General features: G+C 45.7%; 1 protein-coding gene across 1 annotated transcript in view; it reads left to right on the forward strand.

Moving 5' to 3' along the window:
- Positions 1-20,859, forward strand: part of RRP9 (ribosomal RNA processing 9, U3 small nucleolar RNA binding protein) — a 53,563-nt gene that overhangs the window by 10,795 nt on the left and 21,909 nt on the right. The window contains 6 exon segments of the mRNA XM_085864037.1: positions 3,972-4,030; positions 4,200-4,306; positions 11,229-11,296; positions 14,834-14,875; positions 15,717-15,843; positions 15,941-16,062. Of these exon segments, the coding sequence (XP_085720163.1) occupies positions 3,972-4,030; positions 4,200-4,306; positions 11,229-11,296; positions 14,834-14,875; positions 15,717-15,843; positions 15,941-16,062 (525 nt within the window).

The following is a 20,859-nucleotide window of genomic DNA, read 5'->3' on the forward strand; positions in this document are numbered from 1 at the left end:
GTGTGATAGCGTGTGGTAGTGTCACACAGTGTGGTAGAGCGTCACACAGTGTGATAGCGTGTGGTCGCGTGTCATACAGTGTGATAGTGTGTGGTAGAGTGTCATACAGTGTGGTAGCGTGTGGTGGAGTGTCATAGTGTGGTGGAGTGTCATACAATGTGATAGCGTGTGGTAGCGTGTCATACAGTGTGGTAGAGTGTCATAGAGTGTGGTAGAGTCATACAGTGTGATAGCGTGTGGTAGAGTGTCTTACAGTGTGGTAGAGTGTCATACAATGTGATAGCGTGTGGTAGAGTGTCATACAGTGTGGTGGAGTGTCATACAGTGTGGTAGAGTGTCATACAATGTGCTAGCGTGTGGTAGAGTGTCACACAGTGTGGTAGAGCGTCACACAGTGTGATAGCGTGTGGTAGTGTCATACAGTGTGGTCGCGTGTCATACAGTGTGATAGTGTGTGGTAGAGTGTCATACAGTGTGGTAGAGCGTGTGGTAGATTGTCATACAGTGTGGTAGAGCATCATACAGTGTGATAGCGTGTGGTAGAGTGTCAGACAGTGTGATAGCGTGTGGTCGAGTGTCACACAGTGTGGCAGAGCGTCATACAGTGTGGTAGAGTGTCATACAATGTGATAGCAGGTGGTCGAGTGTCATAGAGTGTGATAGCGTGTGGTAGAGCGTCATACAGTGTGATAGCGTGTGGTAGAGCGTCATACAGTGTGATAGCGTGTGGTAGAGCGTCATACAGTGTGATAGCGTGTGGTAGAGCGTCATACAGTGTGATAGCGTGTGGTAGAGCGTCATACAGTGTGATAGCGTGTGGTAGAGCGTCATACAGTCATACAGTCATACAGTGTGATAGCGTGTGGTAGAGCGTCATACAGTGTGATAGAGCGTCATACAGTGTCATAGCGTGTGGTAGAGCGTCATACAGTGTCATACAGTGTGGTAGAGCGTCATACAGTGTGGTGGAGTGTCACACAGTGTGATAGCGTGTGGTAGAGTGTCACACAGTGTGATAGCGTGTGGTAGAGTGTCATACAGTGTGATAGCATGTGGTAGAGTGTCATACAGTGTGGTAGAGCGTCATACAGTGTGATAGCGTGTGGTGGAGTGTCATACAGTGTGATAGCGTGTGGTAGAGTGTCATACAGTGTGATAGCGTGTGGTAGAGTGTCATACAGTGTGATAGCGTGAGGTAGAGTGTCATACAGTGTGATAGCATGTGGTAGTGTCATACAGTGTGATAGTGTGTGGTAGAGCGTCATACAGTGTGGTAGAGCGTCACACGGTGTGATTGCGTGTGGTAGAGTGTCAGACAGTGTGATAGCGTGTGGTCGAGTGTCATACAGTGTGGCAGAGCGTCATACAGTGTGGTAGAGTGTCATACAATGTGATAGAGTGTGGTCGAGTGTCACACAGTGTGATAGCGTGTGGTAGAGTGTCATACAGTGTGATAGCGTGTGGTAGAGTGTCATACAGTGTGATAGCGTGTGGTAGAGTCATACAGTGTGATAGCGTGAGGTAGAGTGTCATACAGTGTGATAGCGTGTGGTAGAGTGTCATACAGTGTGATAGCGTGTGGTAGAGCGTCATACAGTGTGGTAGAGCGTCACACGGTGTGATTGCGTGTGGTAGAGTGTCAGACAGTGTGATAGCGTGTGGTCGAGTGTCATACAGTGTGGTAGAGTGTCATACAATGTGATAGAGTGTGGTCGAGTGTCACACAGTGTGATAGCGTGTGGTAGAGTGTCATACAGTGTGATAGCGTGTGGTAGAGTGTCATACAGTGTGATAGCGTGTGGTAGAGTGTCATACAGTGTGGTAGAGCGTCATACAGTGTGATAGCGTGTGGTAGTGTCATACAGTGTGATAGCATGTGGTAGAGTGTCATACAATGTGATAGCGTGTGGTGGAGTGTCATACAGTGTGGTGGAGTGTCATACAGTGTGATAGCGTGTGGTAGAGTGTCATACAGTGTGGTGGAGTGTCATACAATGTGATAGCGTGTGGTAGAGTGTCATACAGTGTGGTAGAGTGTCATACAATGTGATAGCGTGTGGTAGAGCGTCATACAGTGTGATAGCGTGTGGTAGAGCGTCATACAGTGTGATAGCGTGTGGTAGAGCGTCATACAGTGTGATAGCGTGTGGTAGAGCGTCATACAGTGTGATAGCGTGTGGTAGAGCGTCATACAGTGTGATAGCGTGTGGTAGAGCGTCATACAGTGTGATAGCGTGTGGTAGAGCGTCATACAGTGTGATAGCGTGTGGTAGAGCGTCATACAGTGTGGTAGAGTGTCATACAGTGTGGTGGAGTGTCATACAGTGTGATAGCGTGTGGTAGAGCATCATAGCGTGTGGTAGAGCGTCATACAGTGTGGTAGAGCGTCACATGGTGTGATTGCGTGTGGTAGAGTGTCAGACAGTGTGATAGCGTGTGGTCGAGTGTCACACAGTGTGGCAGAGCGTCATACAGTGTGGCAGAGCGTCATACAGTGTGGTCGAGTGTCACACAGTGTGATAGCGTGTGGTAGAGTGTCATACAGTGTGGTAGAGCATCATACAGTGTGATAGCCTGTGGTAGAGTGTCATACAGTGTGATAGCGTGTGGTGGAGTGTCATACAGTGTGATAGCGTGTGGTCGAGTCATACAGTGTGATAGCGTGTGGTGGAGCGTCATACAGTGTGATAGCGTGTGGTGGAGCGTCATACAGTGTGATAGCGTGTGGTGGAGCGTCATACAGTGTGATAGCGTGTGGTGGAGCGTCATACAGTGTGGTGGAGCGTCATACAGTGTGATAGCGTGTGGTGGAGCGTCATACAGTGTGATAGCGTGTGGTGGAGTGTCATACAGTGTGGTAGAGTGTGATAGTGTCACACAGTGTGATAGCGTGTGGTGGAGTGTCATACAGTGTGGTAGAGTGTGATAGTGTCACACTGTGATAGCGTGTGGTAGAGTGTGGTAGAGTGTCACACAGTGTGATAGCGTGTGGTAGAGTGTGGTAGAGTGTCACACAGTGTGGTAGAGTGTCACACAGTGTGGTAGAGTGTGGTAGAGTGTCACACAGTGTGATAGAGTGTGGTAGAGTGTCACACAGTGTGATAGCGTGTGGTAGAGTGTCACACAGTGTGATAGCGTGTGGTAGAGCGTGGTAGAGTGTCACACAGTGTGGTAGAGTGTGGTAGAGTGTCACACAGTGTGATAGCGTGTGGTAGAGTGTCACACAGTGTGATAGCGTGTGGTAGAGTGTGGTAGAGTGTCACACAGTGTGGTAGAGTGTGGTAGAGTGTCACACAGTGTGATAGCGTGTGGTAGAGTGTCACACAGTGTGATAGCGTGTGGTAGAGTGTCACACAGTGTGATAGCGTGTGGTAGAGCGTGGTAGCACGTGTGTTTTAAGGTACTGTAGCGCAAATGTGGTATTTTCAAATTTACTCACAGAGAGCGTGAAACTGGGTTCTCGCGGTGTGCGCCCCGTGCGTTGGTTCTCGCGGTGTGCGCCCCGTGCGTTGGTTCTCGCGGGGTGCTCCCCGTGCGTTGGTTCTCGCGGTGTGCTCCCCGTGCTTGGTTCTCGCGGGGTGCTCCCCGTGCGTTGGTTCTCGCGGGGTGCTCCCCGTGCGTTGGTTCTCGCGGGGTGCTCCCCGTGCGTTGGTTCTCGCGGGGTGCTCCCCGTGCGTTGGTTCTCGCGGGGTGCTCCCCGTGCGTTGGTTCTCGCGGGGTGCTCCCCGTGCGTTGGTTCTCGCGGGGTGCTCCCCGTGCGTTGGTTCTCGCGGGGTGCTTCCCGTGCGTTGGTTCTCGCGGGGTGCTTCCCGTGCGTTGGTTCTCGCGGGGTGCTCCCCGTGCGTTGGTTCTCGCGGGGTGCTCCCCGTGCGTTGGTTCTCGCGGGGTGCTCCATGATCATGTTGATATTGCCTTTTATGTTTGTTCTTCTTTTGTAAAATGGTCCTTTTTAATGAGTGCTCTTCTCACAGATTGGAAGACCTCAGAATGGCAGGAATGAGGAGGTGTCGAGCGAGTCTGAAAATGAAGGGTATGCATTTTATGATTATGAAGGCTTAATTTTTCCACTTTCGGTATTGACAAGCCTTTCATGACGTATGATTCAGGTTCACTTCATCATTGACCTCGCATGATGTGAAGATTATTTTACGTTGGAAATATGACTGATGGTGAACTGTGCTGATACGTGTGTTCACCAGGGAGCAAGTCCAGACAAAAGTGTCAGAAGAAGCAGAATTGCAAGAGACTGCCCAGGAGAAAAGGCTTCGACTGACCAAGCTGTACCTGGAGCAGCTGCGCAAGGAAGGTACTCGAGGCAAAGAAAGATTCAATCTCATTGTTCCATGTTCGGTGTCTGCCGATCTTCAACAAGGAGCTGATACTCTTGGTCCCTTGTCTTTTGGGTGTTATGAGGAATAGATTATGTGTAATATGAAAGCTAATTGTTGCACAGTTTTTGAAATATTGTGTACACAAACCAAGTTACTGGGGTGGTTGACATGGCAGCAAAATGCTGCCATGATGTCATCAGGAATAGATATGTACAATATGAAAGCTAAATGTTCAAGTTATTTTTATTTTTATTTGAAATATCTGTACACAAAAGTACATGGACGGATGATTTGTCTGTCAGACGGAGCTCACTTTTTTGTCCCCCGTCTATGACCTTGTTGGAGGGGCAGGGTACATCTCGATTGGATCAGTGATCCATAAAGAGAATTCCAACATCTGGCCATCGTTGAATCTTTTCTTTGTGTTCTTGTATGAAAAATAATAATACACCAACATGTCGTAAATTTTCTAACGTGTCCAAATTTCCTTGTAGGTATCGCTGAGAACGTTGTTCTCCAGAGTACAGGTGTATATGCATCATCTGTAAGGCACATGACCAAATCATCTTTACAGTGGAGTGTGTGATGGTGCCGCCATGTTTGTGTTCATATTGTTGACTTTTGCGTGTAATGTCTCGTGTTGTGTTATCTTGTAAATAATTGTCATTTTCTGTCTCTGTGTGTGAAATGCCAGTTATGCTCAAACTACTGGCACAGTTGTCACTAAAGTTAACATATCGACCAAATTTGACCTCCAGATGAACATGTCCTGGAGCACAAGAGCACAGTCCTGGACGGGTCGCCACTCCGACGCAGGATGAATCTGTGCATGCACAGAACTACCTCTTTAATCCTTTTATCTAGGAAACTCAAACCTTGTAGGATGAAAGCTCAAGCGTAACAATGACAATTGTGCACGCCGTTGGTCGTGCTATCCAGGTGGCCATTGTGTTAAAACTACTTTATGGAGGTTCTTTTAATGTGGGACAATTATTTTTATTTATTATTATTTTGTTTGTTTATATCCGCTATGGATAGATGGCCGTTCTGTTGAGGTGGCCTTTAAGATATGTTTGACTATATACATACATCCTCTTCTACACGCCAGACTTTTTAGTGGGGTTATGCAATTGGTTCTTGTCCGTCTATCTTTTATTCGTTTATGATCGATGAACAGCCTCTTGACATGAAACGTTATATTTTGTCTTTCAAAAGCGAAGATTTCTTTCTGCCTCGGATACCTATCATCCCAACTGAACCAGCCATTGAATTCAAGAGCCTTCAATTCTCCCTCCAACTCAGCATTGCAATGTCCATTAACAAGGCTTGAGGACAGTCTTTACAGGTGGTTGGACTAAATTTGACAGCAACTTTCTTTTCTCAAGGACAGCTTTGTTAGATGGTTTCATATAGGTGGAATGAAAATTTACATTACTTTGACCCAGGAACATTGTTACCCTCGCCGGAGGAGAGGGTATTGCGTTGGGTCTGTTTGTTTGTTTGTTTGTTTGTCCTCACAGAACTTTCGTGTTTTTCTCTGCAACCGCTTGTAGGATTGAGACAAAATTTTCACCAGAGGTGCGACTACGCATGTAGAATGTTTAAATGATGATTATGTCATTGGTCATATGGTGTGGCAGCCATGTTGGAAAAAAAACTTTGGACCTCTGTATCTGAAACTGCAAAAGGAAAAAATTGAAACTTGGCACATCGCAAGTACTTCTCATGGGGAATAAGGGTGTTTTTAAAATTTATTTATTTTTATTTGAAAATGATGTCATAATTGCATATGTCAGAACGCCGCATCTGATCAGTATGAAAATTTTTGATGGTCATCTCGGGATAACGTGTTCCCCAGAAAAAAAATATTTGGGGACTCCATCAGTCACATGATTCGGCAGCCACATTGTTAAATTAAAAAATAAAAAAAAATAAAAAAAACCTTCAAGAATATTCTTCTCTGAAGTGGGCTGGACACATCAAGGGGAAACTTCACACAAATGTTCCCCAAGCCTTAGATGTACAAGTTTAAGGAATATTGATCGGTCACATGGTTTGGCAGCCATTTTGGATTGATGAAAAGTATGAAATCGTGTTTTCGCTGGAACCGCTTAATCGACATGAAACTTCACAATTATGATCTACTGGGTGCCCCACAGAAAACCAGGAAATTTGGTACAGTTTATTTAAAACAAAAGCAAACTTAGATGTAGTGTAAAACAAAGATACACTTTATTTTCAAACAAAAGCAAACTTAAATGTAGTGTAAAACAAAGATACACTTTATTATATGGTAGTTTATTGATATGGCAAAATAAATCTCAAAATCTCAAATTTCCTGGTTTTCTGTGGGGCACCCTGTAGTTGTGGTGGGGAAATACATGTTTTAAATTTCAACTTGATCGGACACATGGTCTGGCAGCCAGAATTATTAAAAAAAATTGATCTGGGTTTTTTATTTTGGTTTATTTTATTTATTTTTGAATAATGCTAAATTGGCTGTGCCTGGATGGATTTGAGGGTAGATATAGAGGAATAGCAGCTGAAATGGGAATGTGATCCAGGTTCCTCCTGATGACTATCGTTTTTTAATTTTTTTTATTTTTTATTTTTTATTTTTTTGCTTGTTTGGGTTCTTTTATGCCTGGTGTTGACTTGATGGTTAGAGTGGTGGGCTTAAGATCCTAGGGTCCTGAGTTCAAATCCTGCTTGGCTGTTGAATTAATACCAGGTGGGGTTTACTTAGCCTGTCATCCTTCTGAGGTTGGCAAAATGAGATTCAGCTTGCTGGTATCCTGTGTCAGAGTGGTCACCTGTCCAGGATTGTGCCCAAGAGCCTAGGAGACTACTTGGGCAGCACCAATGCTCTGCATAGAGTATGGTCCTGTAGAAGAAATTCTTAAGTTGTCCTGTACATTTGTCATTTATTTAACAATCAACATAAACAAATGCATACATATGCACTGTAGATATGGAGTAATCTGTAGAGAAGAACAGAGTCTTGCTCCAGATCTCTGAAATACATGGAGAAATTTAGTTCTTTATATAGTGTTCAGTCAGACGCAGCTCTTTGTCATTTTGAAACGCTGGCACCACAGTTTGTCAGGTTGATGTATTTCCAGGTGGAAATCATTTTCAGCTTTTGTGCAGCAATCAGCCTATTTTTGAAGGATTGTAGCATACATTTTAAGACCAGATGTGTAAAATCTCTCCCAGCACAGAATGACGTCAAGACTAAAACCTTTGGGGACATTGGACCACATACAATTTATGGTATGGAAGGGGAAAAGTTCAGTCCGTTTTGTAACAGACTCGGGAATTGTATATAATACGAAGCACTCGGTTTAGTGAATACATCTGGACATTTTCCTGAGACCAACATTCCAGTTGAGTTGTAATAACATTCTCCTCTCAAGCTTGCTGGAACCTTGTAGCTTTCATTTCATAAAATCCCTTGGTAAGTAAAATATATTTAAATAGGCAATTCTTTTATACTGCATTAAAGCTTATTTGAAAGGTCGGCCTGCTTATCATATCTTACGAGACCGGTCGATTATCTTTCAACACAGAGGAAAGATGGTTTGATTGTTAATTATAATTTAAAACGGATACCATATTTGAGTACATTTTCCATTTCAGATTTAATACATTTATTTTAATATTAAGTTAAATTTAACAACATTTTATTATTGTTTTTATCACCCTTAAACCCATCATGCTAATTTCGGATAAATTGCACCGACAGTCCCAATGGATGGATGGTTCCTTTTGATTTCTCCATTGCAGAACTGTACCTATTTGGTCTTCCATGTGATTTGAATTTATTTTAATCCCATTCAGAATTCAATTGAATGATAATGAAAAACATCATGGGTCAGGGTCAGGTGTCCATTCAAAATGAGACGTCTTGGGACCTGGTTATCACTGCCAGCATTTATAAAGTGGCAGTTGTAATTGTCTCATTAATTACATAATACACCACACAAAATAAGAACTGGTGAGGGTCTGCAATCTCTGATTGCTCTTTATCTTGTTTATAAAGAGGCTCTTATATAGTTACTACTTCATTTTTTGGTCGTAGTGTTTGTGGAGTAAATATGTACATGTTTTTGTCATCTTTTTCTTTTCGTTGTCAATTCTCAATTTTTTTTCACCCGAGCAACTCTTGGTATGCTTGCGTGCGCGCGCGCGTCTCCTCCGCAACTCCACCACTATGGAACCTAGCAGCCTGAAACCCTCGGACACCTTGCTTTCTGGGGTCTTGAGGCGTATCCTGGGTTACCTCACTGGGGTCTGAAGTTACCATGTTTTTTTTTTTGCATGCTCAACAATACATTGACTTAGAGCAGGCCGCAACAATTTCCTAACGATCGTTTTTTAAAATTTGATTCCCCCCAACTTTCCTCACTCGTATTATTGAATGCCTGCTCATCATACCTACAAATTGCTGGGTACATTGCAATGCTTATAAACACCTGGAGACGCCAGCGTTTGTGGCTTTATTTCATTTCTGCACATGTCATAACCTCAAGAATCTCTTAAACTAAGCCAAATTACAAGATTTGAGCTTAGCAGCAGTTACGACTCCTAAAATTGTTCATATCTCCAATTCGGACATTGCTTGGGTGTTTCCAGGTGCATGGGTTTACCAAAATTTCAGTGTATACTGAAGGGTGGAGGGGGTCCTTACTTGGGTTTTCCATGTTTTATTTTTTTCTTAAATTCCGAAAAATATTTTTTAAATATTTATTTATTTATTTTTTCGGCAGACTGTGCTGAGAAGAGCATTCCTTCCTGAAGTGTGGCTGTACCTGCTAGTAATGAATGAATGAAATGCTCCTCCCCATGACGTTTTTTCCAATCATGCTCCCCTTTTTCTTTTCTTATTTACAGGATCTAAGGCTTGCTGAGTTGCCCCACACGTCTCGCACACATAAACCTGCAGTCGATTACACGAACCACAACACAAGACTGTTAGATGAGATAAACAGAGCTCCTGAGCACAGGGGAAGTGCCATCACTTCCTGGGGCACTCTGGGTATCATCAGCATAAAAACGATGGCATCGCATTTTTCACCTCTCAGTGGGGCATTTCTTCCTCCATATAGGGGTTGTCCATGCTCTTATCGTTTTAAATGCTGAACATCAAGCAGGCAAGCTGCACATACCATTTTCAAGTCTTTGGTATGACTCGGTCAGGGATTGAACTGCCGTTCTACCAGACTCAGAGCAGGCACTCCAACCATTTCACCACCACCCTTCTTTTGATTCTCTCAACTTGGATCTCACCCACCACTGAGTACATGATAAGTAGATAGCCTCCTTGTGGCTAATCTTTTGTAGCACTGGGGAGCATGCACCAGGATATCTGATTGAGCACTTCCATTTGTAAAATGTTTTGGAAAAGGCACTATTGAGTTGGTATGTAGAGATTGGCGTTTCTGTGGAGGCAGCCAAGTCGGTCCTGTTTTTTTTGAATCCCTGATTGGTTGAGAAAAATGCAACATGTGTGGCACTTGCATACACTGTGGGCTGTTTGGGTTCAGGTTAGGGAAGCATAGACTGCTTCCTTTACATATGATGCAAGGAAATCGGACACAGGTGGATGCCATTCAGCCCATCATGCCTGCTTGACATCAACGCCACACTAATTTATCAACATAAGATCCAAAGAAGAAAATGCAAAATTTATTATTTTTAAATCGTGTTTGTGGGATTTTTTTTTTATTCATCAATTTATTTATTGTGTTTTGTTTTTTCTTTCTTTCTTTCTTTTTCTTTCTTTCTTCCCTTCAGAGGAGGGGGCCTGGGCTTGGTTAAAACACACACAACACCCCTTGACAAGATCACTACCAACAGCACACCGTACACATGCACACAATCAATGCTCAAACTACCTAAAAGTCATGTCAACCTAACATCCCTTTTCCCCTCTATCTCCATAACTTCCAGGTACCCACCTAATTCGAATTTGAACTTATCTGCTGTTTCTACTGCCACTACCTTTCCAGGGAGGACATTCCATGCATTAACTACTCTGAGTAAAAGTCCCCTGCCTTGCTACCGTCTTAACTCTCCTCCTCTTTACTCTCAAGCTATGGCCCCTGGTCCTGTCACTGTCTACTCTAATATATAATTAATCTGTACATATTTTATCTTTACCTTTCATTATCTTAAACATCTCGATCATATCTCCTCATAACCGCCTCCTTTCTCGTGTATAAAGCCCTGTCTCCTTCAGCCGCTCCTCATAGCTGAGTCTCGCTAGGCCTGGAATCTATCGAGTAGCCCTGCGCTGAACCCACTATGTCTATGGCATCCATGTCCTTCCTGAGTTGTGGTGACCAAAATTGCACACAATATTCTAGATGTAGCCCTCACTAAATTCCTGTACAATGTTAACACCACCTTTTTTGATTTGTGAATGATCCCCCCTCCGAATACAACCTAAAACACTATTTGCTCTACCTATAGCTGCTTGCCTGGCATTGTGCTACCTGCTTACCTCCTGTATCTATTACCACCTCCAGATCTTTCTGGGAGTGGTAATAGATATGGGATCTTTCTGGTTTGGTGATGCTGGAGAATTCAACAAGACATATTTCTTACTTGACCTTTGATGATGTAAATTGAGAAACTGTTCAGTTGTTGAAGCCTGAGGTTTATGGTTTTTTTAAATTAATTAATTTTTCCCCCTTTTTCCTTTTCTTCACTCCCCCTTCTGCACACGCAATGTTTGTCTAGTCTCCTGTGGTGGTGATTACCAAATGTACCTTCTCAAACCAAGATATGAAGGCTGTTTTGTTCTGTTGTATCCATATTGGATAAGTGGTGATGAATAGCTGCAAAAGTCAGCATGTGAAATGCTTAACCATGTTTGTCATTTGTTTCCTTCAGAAGAGGAGAAGGCAGAGAATGATGATTTGCACAAGGATGCTGTTGCAGATCGTTTGAAGGAGCACCTGGTATGTATCTTGACTCTCTGACACATCTACCATCTTCTCAATAATGGACGGGAAATTTGTTGTATTGACCTTGAAAGAATCTCCCATCCCCCCCCCCCCCCCACACACGGACACACACACTCGTGTGTTTTCTTCCTTTAGGGGGTGGTTGGGTGCGATTAGAACTTTCTGAGCTAGACAACCACAGTGTATTGTTGCGAGTTTCCGGCATGTGGACGACCGTTTTAGCCAAATCGCGATTGTGCGCCCACCGAAGGCCGCAATCCAGTCGTGGCTTTCCGGAATCCAGCCACGGATGCCTTAACGCATCATAAACTAGTCAATTATTACCTTCGCATTCTGCGAAAGGTTATGTTTTGGTCGGCGTGTATTTATTTATTTATTTGTAATCTTGTGATTCGTATAACTCAAAAAGTATTAAACCGAATTGCATGAAATTTGGTGGGATGATTGGTGATTAGCCAGGAAACATTCGATTAGATTTTGGGATCGTTCAGGTCAAAGGTCAAGGCCAAGGTCACGAAAAGGTCAAAATCGTCTTTTTACGATAACACGGTCAATTTTTATTCAATTTGCATGCAACTAACGCCAAAATGTTCAGAATTCAACGCCTCATCTTGTGATATGCAATATGACACAATGACGCCCATACTCTTGTTACCGGTTAGGGGTCAAAGGTCAGGGGGGTCACGACCTTGAAAAATATGTGGTTTTTGTCATGACGCGGTCAATTCTTGTCCGCTTTACATGAACCCAGCAACAAAATGTTCAGAATTTAATGACCAATCTTGTGACACAATGACGTCATAACACATGTCACCGGTTGGGGTAAAATGTCGGGGGGGGGGGTCACGCCCTTGAAAAATATGCGGTTTTCGGCTTAACTCAGTCAATTCTTATTCAATTTGCATGAAACCAGCATCAAACGAGATTACCTTCTCTTGTTGAAACGTTGTATTCACCGAGCTTGCGAGTGAAGACTCGCCAAAACGACGTGAGTTGATTGTTGTTTAGTCCGTAGCCCCCGAAAGTCGGGGGGGGGTTATGACATTATAGATATGTGGTTTGTGTCGTAAGACCATTCATATGAAACCAGTTCCCCACACTCGTACCAAGAACAAAAAAAGTAGTGGCAGCGAAGGTATGCGCTCTATGAGTGCCCGTTCTAGTTCTGTCCATGCACTACAGGGTCAATCGCCGAATTGTCGATATACCTAACTATTCGCGCGGACAGAAATACCGAGAGTTTATACCTCGACGGGACTTGTACGAAAACGAGCCGCCTAAGCGTGCTCGTTCCGTGTACGAAACCGAGCCGTTTTAAATCGCCAAATCCAGTCGGACCAGATTTACTTTTATCTGCGTTAAAAGCCAGCTAATTCTCCGAACGCACCATGGCAGTCGATGTGAGGAAATGACACGACGAGCAGGTTCACGTACAACATTGGGGGACATTTATTTAAACAAGCACATAAGCAATCAATGGGGGGATGGGGACATGACACGAGCAAAAAGCCTACAACCGGTTCTATGCGGAATGTACAAACGCGCATGCACTTAACAATAATTCTACTTATCCAGACTGGCGACACAAACAGGCACACGCAGATAGAGATGGTGGCAATCGCCTTTATTAATACCTCCAGCTCAGAGGGAAGGTGAGCTGGAGGTAAGGGTCTATCTTGGACCTGGTCCTCGGGGCCGAACGGGACCCCTTGCACAATCCGGAGGATCCAAGCTGGCAAAGCCAGCAGGGTGCAGGCTGGTGGAAGAAGACCCGCACCGACCGACCGAATCTCCTCAGACTCTCGTCAATCTCCTCGGAGCTCTGTCTCCTTCACAGAGGATTCGTTGATCTCCTCAGAGCTCTGTCTCCTTCACAGACCGACCCGTCTATCTCCTCGGAGCTCTGTCTCCTTCACAGAGGATTCGTTGATCTCCTCAGAGCTCTGTCTCCTTCACAGACCGACCCGTCTATCTCCTCGGAGCTCTGTCTCCTTCACAGAGCTCTGTCTCCTTCACAGACTGACCCGTCTATCTCCTCAGAGCTCTGTCTCCTTCACAGACCGACCCATTGATCTCCTAAGAGCTCTGTCTCCTTCACAGACCGACCCGTCTATCTCCTCAGAGCTCTGTCTCCTTCACAGACTGACCCATTGATCTCCTAAGAGCTCTGTCTCCTTCACAGACCGACGCCCTTCTGCGCATGCGCCCCCCGCACACTCCTCCCACCCACCAAATTGAGCGGAAAACCCTGCGACCAGCCAGGTGGAGGAGCGAGGGCTATGCGGTGCGGTCGCTGGCGACCCGGCGGCGCTGGTGGTGGTGCAACCCCGAACAAAAGGGAAACCCAACCATTATAACAAACCAAAACGCAAGAACATTTAAATACCCGTTAGACTAGGGGAAAGGGCTATCTATAAAACACGTACTTACCGAGATAACTACTCTATAGGAACCTGAATAGTGTTCTGTGAATTCCCATAACCGCAACAGTATTTTATATATGCACACTAGTACGCATGGTTTTGCTTCATATGCATAACCTGGGTTATTTTTCTTTTTGGGAGTGATCGAGGCAGTGGTCTGTTGCCTATACACTGCCCAGATAGAGGGATGTGTCAGAAGAATGTGTTGCACGCTTGGAACAACATGAGCCAGAAGGCGGGCACTCTGCTCACCTATATAACGATCTGAAATTTTTGCTCTGAGTTGATTGTTGTTACATTTGTTTTGGAACCACCGCCTCTGCTGCAGTTTCTAAAGTCATTGTGCATTTTACCCGCTGTTAACTTGCTTTGGCTATAATGGGACATCTACATATGTACCCAATGGTAGTTTTGTGGGGACTAAAAAGATCTTTCTTTCTTTCCCCCTCACCTGCTGTAATATGTACAGGTAGTAGGAAAAAAAATGGAAACACCTGGGTAAATGAGGGACACCTGGCAACGGCTTCCAGGCAGATGTGGCCCACGTGTTAATTAAGCATGTAACATCCCAGCATGCTTTGGGTCTTGAATAAAAATTATACTCAGACCTGGTTGCATATAATTGTGGCCAGAGATGCCGCCATCCACGGAGCACGTGTGGTCACCCAATGGTTTGATGAGCGTGACACTGTTATCTATACATCATGGCCTTCTAAGTCACCAGATCTGAACCCAATCGAGCATTTATGGGATATTCTGGAACGATGCCTGAGACAGCCTTTTCCACCTCCATCAAACAGGTGTGAGTTGATTGACTTTTTCCTGGAATAATGGTGCTGCATCCCTCCTGCAGAGTTCCAGACGTTGGTGGACTCCATGCCACAGTGCATACAGTCAGTACTGGCTGCATGTGTTGGCCCAACGCCCTATTAAGTTACTTTATGTTGGTGTTTCCATTTCTTTGTGCACTTCCTGTAGATTGCACTTAAAAGTGCATTTAAGCCCTGAAAAGTTTTGGTGCCTTACATAGTTTATTCCTTGCAAATATATAGTTTTATTTTTAATTGTGTTTTGTTATTCTGTCATTCTATTTGCTTTCTTTGTGCAGATGGAGCAAAGAGGATGCTTGATGAGACTGGTGGCAAAAGAGGTTCGGAATTGGTCTTTATGTTTTTATTTCTGCACTTTGTCGCATTGTGTGTTCATTTTGTATTGAATACAGGATTTATATAATTGTCGAAGGCAATTAGCCTGGTGCACACTTGGTGGTTCGGGTGGCGGCTTGGGATCCGAGGGTCCTGAGTTCAATCCCTGTTGGGCCGCTGAATTAATATACACCAGGAGGTTGACTTAGCCTGTCATCCTTCTGAGGTCGGCAAAATGAGTACCAGTGCACTGGTAAGGGGGACTGCATCAGCGGCATAACCGCGTCCCAACCGATGATGCACACAGTTGCCACAGGCTGCACTCGATAGAGGGAGAGAAGGCAATTCTGCCAAATTCCATCCAAATTTATCCTGATGCATATGCCAAAACCAAAGGTTTGCAACAGATTTGACAGCAAATTTAGTGTTTGTATTTATTATTTTATTTGCTACAAAAGTGGGAAGTGAGGATTGGTATAAGAGACACAAAGCAATGCCAGGGTGCTCATGACGAGTCGTGAACATTTGTCAAAAATAAAAATCCTGGACAGTTGCACCCTGCTTTCTGCCACACAGACATAGGAATCAGACCCACGACAGTTACGGCAATGCAACAACTCTTCACCAACTCCAGAATGTCTTTGGTGGAGCCGATAAACAAGAGTGCACATCTGTGGATTGGCCAAAGGGCAGAGTGTCATGAGGTTTATATGCTGGCCATGATGGGGGGGGGGGGGGTGGGGGGCTTCTTTTGTGAATGGAAAATGTAAGGACTGTTGATTGATTTATGATGTTCAGGATGGTGAGCTGATAAATTGAGCTGTGCTACCTTGCCCTGTACCACAGGTACAACAGCCCGATCCCTCATCTTTGCGCCTCCTCCGAGGTCATAAACTCCCCGTAACGTGCCTCGTCATCACGCCAGATGACTCGCACATCATCTCTGGTAGCAAGGATGGTGCCATCATTAAATGTAATCAGAAAGATCCACCATTCTCTCCCCTGTTTTTTCTGTGCTTCACCATAATAGCCGAGACCGATATTTGACCGGTACTCCGTTAATTTTACAGGGAATGTGCAGAGTGGGAAGAAGGTGAGCACCATCGCGGGACTGAAAAAGGGTGATGCAACTCGGGCAGGTCACCGCACTCAAGTTCTATGTATGTCAATTTCGTCAGATGGCAAGTACCTGGTAAGACTCCGGAAAGGCTAATTCGAGTTGCTTGTCCATACGGTTGCGAATGAAGTGACCAAGTGCAAGTCAGACTCCGTTTACCCGCTGTGATTGCAATATTCAGAATGTCGAGTTCGCTCTCCTCATGGAATAGTTTTGTACATTCATGCCCTTTGGGTGTTGTACAAACCAGGCATTATAAAAGGCAGCCCCTGCTTATGACTTCTTTTATGTTATTTAAAGATGATTGTCTGCAAAAATATTCTGACAAAATCTAGGCTTGTGGAAGAGGAGAAAAAAGATAATGTACTAGCAATGGGGCCATAGTTGGCCACAACAAGCAGGAAACGAGGAAAGAAAATGGTTAAATGTAATTAAGGGGCAGGTTTTCATAGGGGTAGAAAAGGTCACTGGTCAGGCTGGCAGATGACAGGAGGAGATGATCATGTACTGCCAACTTGAAGCCCTGGAGGGAAGGCTGTGATTGAACCGTAAAGCAGTTCAACAAATGGGAGAAAGTTGTGAGGTGTCTAAAGCCTGAACTTTTGGAGCTTAACCAACAACGATCATGGAATAGCATGTGATCCTGATGGAGCTGGAGGGTGGAGGTGTGTTAACGGAGCTAGACCATGGGCTCTCTCTCTCTCTCTTTCTCTCTCTCTCTGTCTGTGTGTCTGTCTCTGTCTCTCTCTCTGTCTCTCTCTCTGTCTGTCTCTGTCTCTCTCTGTCTGTCTGTCTCTGTCTGTCTCTTTCTCTCTCTCTCTGTCTGTCTCTGTCTCTCTCTCTCTCTGTCTGTCTCTGCCTCTCTCTCTGTCTGTCTCTGCCTCTCTCTCTCTCTGTCTGTCTCTCTGTCTCTCTCTCTCTGTCTGTCTCTCTGTCTCTCTCTCTCTGTCTGTCTGTCTGTCTGTCTGTCTGTCTGTCTGTCTGTCTGTCTGTCTGTCTGTCTGTCTGTCTGTCTGTCTGTCTGTCTGTCTGTCTGTCTGTCTCTGTGTCTGTCTGTCTCTGTGTCTGTCTGTCTCTGTGTCTGTCTGTCTCTGTGTCTGTCTGTCTCTGTGTCTGTCTGTCTCTGTGTCTGTCTGTCTCTGTGTCTGTCTGTCTCTGTGTCTGTCTGTCTCTGTGTCTGTCTGTCTCTGTGTCTGTCTGTCTCTGTGTCTGTCTGTCTCTGTGTCTGTCTGTCTCTGTGTCTGTCTGTCTCTGTGTCTGTCTGTCTCTGTGTCTGTCTGTCTCTGTGTCTGTCTGTCTCTGTGTCTGTCTGTCTCTGTGTCTGTCTGTCTCTGTGTCTGTCTGTCTCTGTGTCTGTCTGTCTCTGTGTCTGTCTGTCTCTGTGTCTGTCTGTCTCTGTGTCTGTCTGTCTCTGTGTCTGTCTGTCTCTGTGTCTGTCTGTCTCTGTGTCTGTCTGTCTGTCTCTGTCTGTCTGTCTCTGTGTCTGTCTGTCTCTGTGTCTGTCTGTCTCTGTGTCTGTCTGTCTCTGTGTCTGTCTGTCTCTGTGTCTGTCTGTCTCTGTGTCTGTCTGTCTCTGTGTCTGTCTGTCTCTGTGTCTGTCTGTCTCTGTGTCTGTCTGTCTCTGTGTCTGTCTGTCTCTGTGTCTGTCTGTCTCTGTGTCTGTCTGTCTCTGTGTCTGTCTGTCTCTGTGTCTGTCTGTCTCTGTGTCTGTCTGTCTCTGTGTCTGTCTGTCTCTGTGTCTGTCTGTCTCTGTGTCTGTCTGTCTCTGTGTCTGTCTCTGTGTCTGTCTCTGTGTCTGTCTGTCTCTGTGTCTGTCTGTCTCTGTGTCTGTCTGTCTCTGTGTCTGTCTGTCTCTGTGTCTGTCTGTCTCTGTGTCTGTCTGTCTCTGTGTCTGTCTGTCTCTGTGTCTGTCTCTGTGTCTGTGTCTGTGTCTGTCTCTGTGTCTGTCTGTCTCTGTGTCTGTCTGTCTCTGTGTCTGTCTGTCTCTGTGTCTGTCTGTCTCTGTGTCTGTCTGTCTCTGTGTCTGTCTGTCTCTGTGTCTGTCTGTCTCTGTGTCTGTCTGTCTCTGTGTCTGTCTGTCTCTGTGTCTGTCTGTCTCTGTGTCTGTCTCTGTCTCTGTGTCTGTGTCTGTCTCTGTGTCTGTCTGTCTCTGTGTCTGCCTGTCTCTGTGTCTGTCTGTCTCTGTGTCTGTCTGTCTCTGTGTCTGTCTGTCTCTGTGTCTGTCTGTCTCTGTGTCTGTCTGTCTCTGTGTCTGTCTGTCTCTGTGTCTGTCTGTCTCTGTGTCTGTCTGTCTCTGTGTCTGTCTGTCTCTGTGTCTGTCTGTCTCTGTGTCTGTCTGTCTCTGTGTCTGTCTGTCTCTGTGTCTGTCTGTCTCTGTGTCTGTCTGTCTCTGTGTCTGTCTGTCTCTGTGTCTGTCTGTCTCTGTGTCTGTCTGTCTCTGTGTCTGTCTGTCTCTGTGTCTGTCTGTCTCTGTGTCTGTCTGTCTCTGTGTCTGTCTGTCTCTGTGTCTGTCTGTCTCTGTGTCTGTCTGTCTCTGTGTCTGTCTGTCTCTGTGTCTGTCTGTCTCTGTGTCTGTCTGTCTCTGTGTCTGTCTGTCTCTGTGTCTGTCTGTCTCTGTGTCTGTCTGTCTCTGTGTCTGTCTGTCTCTGTGTCTGTCTGTCTCTGTGTCTGTCTGTCTCTGTGTCTGTCTGTCTCTGTGTCTGTCTGTCTCTGTGTCTGTCTGTCTCTGTGTCTGTCTGTCTCTGTGTCTGTCTGTCTCTGTGTCTGTCTGTCTCTGTGTCTGTCTGTCTCTGTGTCTGTCTGTCTCTGTGTCTGTCTGTCTCTGTGTCTGTCTGTCTCTGTGTCTGTCTGTCTCTGTGTCTGTCTGTCTCTGTGTCTGTCTGTCTCTGTGTCTGTCTGTCTCTGTGTCTGTCTGTCTCTGTGTCTGTCTCTGTGTCTCTGTCTCTGTCTCTGTGTCTGTGTCTGTCTGTCTCTGTGTCTGTCTGTCTCTGTGTCTGTCTGTCTCTGTGTCTGTCTGTCTCTGTGTCTGTCTGTCTCTGTGTCTGTCTGTCTCTGTGTCTGTCTGTCTCTGTGTCTGTCTCTCTCTCTGTGTCTGTCTGTCTCTGTGTCTCTCTCTCTCTCTGTGTCTGTGTCTGTCTCTGTGTCTGTCTGTCTCTGTGTCTGTCTGTCTCTGTGTCTGTCTGTCTCTGTGTCTGTCTGTCTCTGTGTCTGTCTGTCTCTGTGTCTGTCTGTCTCTGTGTCTGTCTGTCTCTGTGTCTGTCTGTCTCTGTGTCTGTCTGTCTCTGTGTCTGTCTGTCTCTGTGTCTGTCTGTCTCTGTGTCTGTCTGTCTCTGTGTCTCTCTCTCTCTCTGTGTCTGTCTGTCTCTGTGTCTCTCTCTCTCTCTGTGTCTGTCTGTCTCTGTGCCTGCCTGTCTCTGTGTCTGTCTGTCTCTGTGTCTGTCTGTCTCTGTGTCTGTCTGTCTCTGTGTCTGTCTGTCTCTGTGTCTGTCTGTCTCTGTGTCTGTCTGTCTCTGTGTCTGTCTGTCTCTGTGTCTGTCTGTCCCTGTGTCTCTCTCTGTGTCTGTGTCTGTCTGTCCCTGTGTCTGTCTCTGTCTGTCTCTGTGTCTGCCTGGCTCTGTGTCTGTCTGTCTCTGTGCCTGTCTGTCCCTGTGTCTGTCTGTCTCTGTGTCTGTCTGTCTCTGTGTCTGTCTGTCTCTGTGTCTGTCTGTCTCTGTGTCTGTCTGTCTGTCTGTCTCTGTGTCTGTCTGTCTCTGTGTGTGTCTGTCTCTGTGTCTGTCTGTCTCTGTGTCTGTCTGTCTCTGTGTCTGTCTGTCTCTGTGTCTGCCTGTCTCTGCGCCTGTCTGTCTCTGTGACTGTCTGTCTCTGTGTCTGTCTGTCTCTGTGTCTGTCTCTGTCTCTGTGTCTGTGTCTGTCTCTGTGTCTGTCTGTCTCTGTGTCTGTCTGTCTCTGTGTCTGTCTGTCTCTGTGTCTGTCTCTGTCTCTGTGTCTGTGTCTGTCTCTGTGTCTGTCTGTCTCTGTGTCTGTCTGTCTCTGTGTCTGTCTGTCTCTGTGTCTGTCTGTCTCTGTGTCTGTCTGTCTCTGTGTCTGTCTCTGTCTCTGTGTCTGTGTCTGTCTCTGTGTCTGTCTGTCTCTGTGTCTGTCTGTCTCTGTGTCTGTCTGTCTCTGTGTCTGTCTGTCTCTGTGTCTGTCTGTCTCTGTGTCTGTCTGTCTCTGTGTCTGTCTGTCTCTGTGTCTGTCTGTCTCTGTGTCTGTCTGTCTCTGTGTCTGTCTGTCTCTGTGTCTGTCTGTCTCTGTGTCTGTCTCTGTCTCTGTGTCTGTGTCTGTCTCTGTGTCTGTCTGTCTCTGTGTCTGTCTGTCTCTGTGTCTGTCTGTCTCTGTGTCTGTCTGTCTCTGTGTCTGTCTGTCTCTGTGTCTGTCTGTCTCTGTGTCTGTCTGTCTCTGTGTCTGTCTGTCTCTGTGTCTGTCTGTCTCTGTGTCTGTCTGTCTCTGTGTCTGTCTGTCTCTGTGTCTGTCTGTCTCTGTGTCTGTCTGTCTCTGTGTCTGTCTGTCTCTGTGTCTGTCTGTCTCTGTGTCTGTCTCTGTGTCTGTGTCTGTCTGTGTCTGTGTCTGTCTGTCTCTGTGTCTGTCTCTGTCTCTGTCTCTGTCTCTGTGTCTGTCTGTGTCTGTGTCTGTCTGTCTCTGTGTCTGTCTCTGTCTCTGTCTCTGTCTCTGTCTCTGTGTCTGTGTCTGTGTCTGTGTCTGTGTCTGTGTCTGTGTCTGTCTGTCTCTGTGTCTGTCTCTGTCTCTGTCTCTGTCTCTGTGTCTGTCTGTGTCTGTGTCTGTCTGTCTCTGTGTCTGTCTCTGTGTCTGTCTCTGTCTCTGTCTCTGTCTCTG

This window comes from Eptatretus burgeri, chromosome 18, assembly GCF_056783735.1.
Source record: "Eptatretus burgeri isolate ZD-2024b chromosome 18, Ebu_testis_v1, whole genome shotgun sequence".
Lineage (NCBI taxonomy): Eukaryota > Metazoa > Chordata > Myxini > Myxiniformes > Myxinidae > Eptatretus > Eptatretus burgeri.